Source organism: Porites lutea, chromosome 2 (assembly GCF_958299795.1).
Source record: "Porites lutea chromosome 2, jaPorLute2.1, whole genome shotgun sequence".
Classification (NCBI taxonomy): Eukaryota; Metazoa; Cnidaria; class Anthozoa; order Scleractinia; family Poritidae; genus Porites; species Porites lutea.
In genome coordinates this window covers 52,320,506-52,328,247 of record NC_133202.1, presented here as the reverse complement: position 1 = coordinate 52,328,247, position 7,742 = coordinate 52,320,506, and the positions used below count along the sequence as shown (strand labels likewise).

The 7,742-nt window shown below is 38.6% G+C and overlaps 1 protein-coding gene across 1 annotated transcript; it reads left to right on the top strand.

Moving 5' to 3' along the window:
* Positions 1-298: 298 nt before the first annotated feature.
* LOC140926400 (melanocyte-stimulating hormone receptor-like) lies at positions 299-1,286 on the top strand. Its single transcript, XM_073376150.1, has one exon. It carries the CDS (start codon positions 360-362, stop codon positions 1,284-1,286), a length of 927 nt encoding a protein of 308 aa, XP_073232251.1. The 5' UTR covers positions 299-359.
* The last annotated feature ends 6,456 nt before the right edge of the window (positions 1,287-7,742 follow it).

Below are 7,742 nucleotides of genomic sequence, written 5' to 3'. Positions count from 1 at the left end.
TAAACTGTGTTAAGTTTTAATTAAAATTGCTTTTAAAAACGATTAAGCTTGGTGTAAATGAGCCTTAGCTCAGTTACGAATGCGAGACGACTATCTATGATATAGTTACGGATCTGCCAGATGGTATTTCCATACTTTAAAAGTATCGAACCGGCAAGCTACGAATGAAAGCAAAATCGGAATCATCCACAGCACAGATTTCAGTGAGGCACAACGACAGGTAATTTTCCACAGTAAAAACACAAATCCTAGAGGAGAGGTAGCGTTGAACTCTGCATACGATTTGCTGTCAAACTCTGCGGACAACTGAAGGAAGACAACAGACGGAAGCGACTTCGCCATTTTCCCCTTTCGGATCAATGGCAACAAAGGTATCAAATGTGAGCGAAACAAACCTGACGTGTTTTTTCTTGGACGTTTTTTGGCAACATTCAAGTCACAGCGTCACTGTCAGTGTTGTATCGTGCGTTGTTACCTCTTTGTTTGCGTACACCACAGTTATGGCCAATGGCGCGACAATGCTTGTCATTTGGAAAACAAGAGAACTCCATTCGCCATCATTCACACTGTTGTTTTGCCTAGCTTTTTCTGATTTTCTTGTTGGATTGCTTGGCCAGCCGTTCTTTGTCGCTTTTAAATCAGCGGAACTACTAGGCAAATTCGACGCGTACTGTAAGTTGAGACTTTCGCAGTTTTTCATTGGGTGGATCACGGGAAGTTTATCTTTTGTAATTCTAAGTGGAGTTTCCTTCGATAGACTCCTTTCTTTGAAACTCCACTTGCGATACACAGCTATCATCACAGTTCCAAGGGTGCTAACACTGGTAGCATCAATATTAGTATCTTTGTCTATTTTGACAATTTTAAAGCTGTGGTTAAAGGACAACTGGATTATCATACCCGCCACAATATTTTCAGTGACATCGCTAGTGACTGCCGTAAGCACATTTCAAATCTTCCAGATTGCTCGCAAGCATCAACGTCAGATATTTCAACAGAATCAAACGATGGGTCAACCATTCTGTAGAACAGTCGACGTACTAAAATGCAAAAAGTCGGCCGTGACTATGCTTTATGTTTATGGATTAATGCTGGCATTTTATCTTCCCTTTATTTCAGTCGTCATGAGTGAAGCAATATTAGGTGTTACACAGTCAGTTACTCTCGCTTATGACGTTGCCACAGCCATAGTTTTTATAAACTCGTCGTTAAATCCTTTCATTTATTGCTGGAGAATGGCACAAATACGATTTGCTGTCAAAAATATTCTTAAAAGCTTTATCTGAATTTAAAAATGATGCAACTTAACATACGGTAAAAGGAGAACAAGTCAGTTTTCAGCTCGTTCACATGTTTGTATAAATAGTCTCGTCATAATCTGTAACGGTCGCTTTAGATCACTTTGGAAAATGTATGTTGACTAGCATACGAAAAGTCAAGTTTATATAAAAATGACACGCGCGACAGGGGAAAACGCCTTCCCACCTCGCACGTGTATGGCGCCCTCGCTCGATTCGCCCTTTTCTTCGTTCTCCTGAAAAGCGCGAAAAAATAACGCCTGTTATGCAGGCTTAAATGGATATATATAGTTACCAATTTATGTCTAAAAACAGAAGCTATATGCTTCCGATAAAAGTTACAAGTAGTATAAGTGTATAGTAAATATAACAAAGTAAAGTAAAGAGAGACTTCTACACTTTTATGAAGCACAAAGCTCCGCGGCGTCTAATAAAAACTTAGAAGCGTAGAGAGGCCGTTTATCAGATATAAGGCGTTTATTTTAGAGAGGAAGTCTATTACGTCATACCCTGCGAACAGAGTCTCCTTCCCTCATCCTAGATAAGTCGGGAAGAGGAAGAAACCTTTCGCTTCCTCTTTCCCGACTTATCTAGAAAAGATCGAAGTTACTCTTCTAGCAGGGTAATTAGGTCATTTCTGGTAAACAAACGTTTCCTCTTTGATTTTCAAAATTCTCTTAAACGCACGCGGAAAGAAAAACAAATGCTCCCATTGGTTGGTTGACATGCTACAATTCGCAATTTCCTCATCTCCCATGATACACCTTGTTCCCGACCCCCACCGCCCCCCCCCCCCACCCCTTCTTAAAAATAAAAAAAAATGGCCGTAATTTCCCCTGTCCCAAGAGAAGCTGAGGACAATGCTTATGCAATTTTTTTGGGAAAACAAGGTGTGTTATGGAAGATGTGCAAATGGCGAATCGCACTTTGAAAGAAAATGATTCTTTTTATGGTGGCTCTATAAGGGTTTACACGGTCAACACCTCCCACGTTTGAGCATAAACTTCGTCGTCATTAATAAAGATTTGGAAAAATTGCAAACACAGCTATATTATATAAAGGTGGGATTCTGTTATGATCAGGTTTATAATGACATCAGAGTTGTCTTGTCAACGAAATGACGCCATTACCTATTTTACTTGCAGCTTTATTTCATGGCACTGGGAACTGTTCTTCCAAAATCGTTCACGGAAGCTTTTTTCTCCAATTTCCGCCTCGACTTTCGTGAAGTTGAAGCGAAATCTATGAGGGCGTGATCGAGATATCTTGGAATGAAGTTTTTATGGTTAGAAATACGGTAAAAACTGGACAATCTTGATGTTCGACCGTTATGGAGCCCGGTCGTTATCTGTGGAAAAGAAGCGCAATTCCAACTCATAGTTGTTTCAATCTTTTTAAAAACGTGCGTGAAAGATCACGGAAGTAGTTATGCTTCAGCAAACTTAACCGATGGGATTTATGTCTTCCCCTGTCTTCCCTCTGATTAATATGTATAACTGTCTTCCTCCATACTAATTAAGTACCTAGTCAGTGTCTTCCTCCATACCAATGAGGGTCTTCCTCCATACTAAATATTTGCGTTTCTGCATACTAATTCGGTATAGGTTTACTAAAGTGCGTCTCTCTACTACAATAGGCACAATAGGCTTGCCCGTTAAGTAACTTGAACCCGGGTTTCGGACCGTCTATTGAAAATAATACGAATAAGAGAAGAAATTACCTAGCAACGTGAGAAATGGCTTACTACATCTTATTTAGCGCTAAAAATCGGATATATAAACAAAACACACACGCGCATTATATACACAACGTAGAGCTGAAAACTCTACATTTCAATTTCGTCTGACTATTACAAAACCGTTTTCGCCGTTCTATTTCGAGGAAATGAAAAAAAAAAACACTAAAACTACATAATCGACCCTACATCACGCGCTTGGTCATTTGCGTGTCTCGGGCGTTTTGCTCGACGAACGAAGAAAGAAGAGAGACTGCTCGTAGTCTAGTCATAAATGTTAGCTATTGTTGTTGACGAAAAACGAGGCCATATGGGACGGGTTTTCTCTTTTTTGTACTCAGTACTCACTTGATATTGTTAACACAATTCTCCAAAACATGGAGAACGGTAAATTTTCGTGCGGTGTTTTCATCTATCTCAAGAAGGCGTTTGATACTGTTAACCTTCAGGGGCACCCAACGACAATTTTTGGAAAATATCTGTTCGGAAGACGATTTGAGATCTAGAATTTTCGGAACTTTGTAGTTAAATTTCTTGATTGCATACCTCCCCTAAGATTTTCGAACCTCCCAAACATGGTATAATCGCCCATTTTTAACGGATTTTTAGCCTAAAAAGGTCACCTAGAATTTTCGGGAGCCTTTTTTCTGGCTAGAATTTTCGAAAAGGTAAGTTTTGATCCCTATAATTTTCGTATCACCAGACTTTCAGCTAGAAAATCCGAACAGATGAAAAATTTTTAGGGGACAAAAATATGCCTATATCTACCGTTTAAATACTAAAATACGTTCAACAATGCTATGTTTAAGTGGTTTTGAACTATATTCTCGTTTGGTGCCCCTGAACCTTGAGATTTTGTTAGGTAAACTTGAAAATTATGGCATTAGAGGTGTAATCAACTCCTAGTTCAGATCATACTTGATGGATCGAAAGCAAACTACTGAAGTTAATAACGTTATGATTGAGGCTTAGACGACCTTGTGTGGCGTGCCACAAGGCTCAGTCCTCGGACCATTTCTATTCCTACTGTATATCAATGATATTTACAAGGTTAGTCCTCTTCATTATTTGCCTTTTATCTATTTGCTTACGATACCAGTATAGTACTTGCAAATAACAACTTAAGGAACCTCGAAACACTTGTCGCTAGCTTGGCAACGTCAACGAATGGCTAAAGGCCAACAAACTGTCTTTGAACATGAAAAAATCAAACTTTGTAATCTTTCCTCCCCAGCAAAAGAATATGCCCTTCATGCCTAGGATTAGAATTCTTGACTCCGCGACTAACACCTACGCAAACCTTGAAATGAAAGACTATGTAAAAAATCTTGGCTTAATGGTTGATTCAAATCTTTCATGGAAATACCACATAGAATCTATCTGTGACAAAATCAGCAAGTCGATAGGAATTATAGCTAAGATTCGACATTATGTCTCGCGTCGTGTTTTACTTTAAGTTTACAGCTCATTAATTGTCCCTTACTTAACTTATGGTATTTGCGGTTGGGGAAATTCAAGGAAAGATCGTAACTCTACAAAAACGGGCCTTACGTCTCATTTACTTCAGCGAGTCTAAGGAACACACCGTACCCTTCTTTCTAAAATCGAATTGCCTTCCCCTTCCTAGCCTATTTTTCAGAGATTGTAGCCATTTATCATATCAACAGAAAGACAGCACCAGCTAGTATACTCAATCAGTTTGTTAAAACAAGTCAGATTCATAACTACAGAACAAGATCTGTCTCTAGCGATTCGTTTTATGTTAAGTTCTCTAGAACCGATAAAATGTATGTCTTTTTCTCGAGAATCGGTGCCCAAATTTGGAACTCTATTCCTTATTCGATTTAAATACTTAAACGTTCGTCCTTTCGTAAAAAAATAAAGGAATTATTACTAAATTTCTTGCGGTCAGAATGTGATTATGACGAAGTCTCCCGTCTTATTAACTTATTTAATACTTTAGCTTAGCCTCTCTTCTTAATTGTTATGTACTTGCCTTGTGTTATTTAACAATAAATGAATGAGGCTGAGTATCTTATGAAGAATTATGGAGATCGAGGAGGGTGTTACGGCCTCGACGGATAACACCCTCCGAGATCTCCATAATTCTTCATATGATACGAAAGCCGAATTCAATAATTGTTTTATTATTCATCCAAAATAATTCCTAGTTTAAAAATAAAGCTAAAACATGCTTACCTCCAGCGATGTTAAGTTCACCTTTGATAGTGCACGTTTACGGTTGTTCAGCTCCGCAAATATTCTCCAAATAGATTTCGCCCTTCGAGTTGTGTTGTTGCTGTTCTTGCCATCTTTTTAGCTATAATTTCGCCTAGTTCTTACTCTTGAAACGAGTGAAATGTCCGCCATTTTTTGTTTTAACAACCAAAACAACTCAACCTCGTCCCCAGGTCTTCTCGGTTAACGGTTCCTTAATCTGCAAGAACGCTGCATTTTTGACGTCACTTCCTCATTAAACACAAAATTCTTCCAAATTTGGTCATCAGTAACTAGTTATGGTGAATTATGCGTGTGCTTTTAGCCAATCAGAATTGGGGAAATATTTTCGAATGAATAATAGTTTTTATCAAGTCCAGTTATTTTTTTATATATATATATAGTTCTATGATTAAATTTTTCATTCGTACCACAAATTATTTTTTTTAGGGGTATTGCGAATTATTTTTACCACAAGTATTAAGAATTATTTTTTCGTTGTGCTGATAATTATTTTTCGCGGTATATCGAATTTATTTTTTGGCCTACAATACATTGCGAGCTTGTGATTGACGGGGACTTGCTCTGGTGCCTTTACAATGGCAGTAATTCCTGATTTTAAACATGATATTTTTAATATTCGGAGATGAATATGTCTGTCCAACGGCAGGATACGTGAGATAGCCAATAATGCCATTACATAAATCAATCGAATTTCCAGTTAGTGAGGTCTACTCTTACTAGCACTCCACGAAGGTCTTCTACCTCGAGTCCATCTGGCTCTGCTTCCATTGCCCGCACTTCTGAATTAGAATCGGGAGCTTCATCCTCAAGTTTAGCGTAGGGGACACTCTCATACTCATCGTCTTTGTTCCGAAAGCCAGCATGTGTAGTACGGGACGAAGTGTCGAGGAACGAGATTGGGTAGGAATCAGTTCATTTGGGCAGACATACATGTCATGTTCAATAAGAGTTGGAATTGTGTAGGAGTCTTGAAGTCGCTTCGTAGTCTCCTCTATTAAATCTTGACGGTCCAGAAAACCTCATCACTTTTGCACAGACTACTGGCTCCTCTATGGTTTTGTAAGAAAAGATGAAAACTTCTTTCGTTTCTTTCCCTGACAATTTTTCGCCTTAGTATCCCCTTTTAAAGCACTCCTAAGAAGTCAAACACTCGAACAAGTCCCCTTTAACTGCAACGCCCGCAATGCATTGTAAGCCAAAAATTTAATTTGCGATACCGCGAGAAATAATTATCGATGCACATTAGAAAAATAATTAGAAGTACCAATGAAATTCGTGGTATGAATGAAAAAATTATTCGTATAATTATACCAAAAATAATTCATGCTGTTAAAAATAACTCTCTAACACGCTGAAAAAAGTATTGTTTAGTGATGACAAAAAAAACCTAGGTCCATAATATTTGCTGCAGTGGGATGAAAATTGGCTTGCGGCGCAATTTTATTGTCATGATTTTGACCAGAACGGGCCTCCATATGATCGTTGGTTTTCATTGAAGAGAATGTATGCGAACAAGCGCCTTGATATGGCTCTTGGTGGGAAGTAGTTTAATCACTGAATTGTGCAAAGCTGATCGTACTACGTGGAAATTATCTTTGCAAGACATCAAAAAATAGAGCGGGGTCGTAACCGTAGACCGCTGTTTCGCCGCTTTTTGTCTTTTCTTCGTTATGATTAGTCATTACGCAATCAACATTCCTATGTGTCATCCCATGTGTTGTTTGACACCAACTTCTAAGTCTACAAAAGCTTTCAAGTATCCCATAATCCCCACTTTTTTATGTTTTGCGAAGTCCCTCAGGGCAAACCTCGAAAAAGAGTATCAATTAGTTGCAAGGAAGGCTTGTCGATCACACCTACGAAACTAAGGTATGTCCAGTTTCACCTGAATAGCAATATTGTCGTGTTCTCTGATCATAAAAAGGAACCGCTGTGTAGTTACTACAAATGATTAGTGACAAGCAATATGCATTTGTTTCAACACGTAAGTTCTGCCTCTACATTTCAAAATCCGTTGCCGTTAATATTGCGTAACAATTTGGCTGACTTTAACATTTGGATCCACTCAAGGTGTTCTAAAAAGGACCAGCGTCAACCACAACTCGAGTTTTCATGGGATGTATATGCATCCAACGAACAAGGTTGGATCGTTAAAGTTTAGTTCTTTAGGCCGGATAATGTGAATTACAAAGCCACGACAAAACGCAATTATCCGCATACCACAAGATGAGATGACAAAGTAGAGGCGAGTTGGGCTAATTCCAGCTAAATCTAACTAGAACTGGGTTCTGCCATCGTTTCAATCAAAGCAAAAGAATCAAAATATAAGATTTCTTTGATTAAGATTTCAAGGAAACAGTGAAACAAAGCTGGACTCGTTCTTCAAGTCAGGCCAAACTCACGGCAAGACTTTAGCCGGATTGCCTGAAATGTTTTCTACCGTTTTTTCCTCATGTGTTCACTTTGAA

Excerpts from the sequence above, each read along its gene's own strand:
- LOC140926400 (XM_073376150.1), top strand. The coding sequence starts at position 360 with ATGGCAACAAAGGTATCAAATGTGAGCGAAACAAACCTGACGTGTTTT.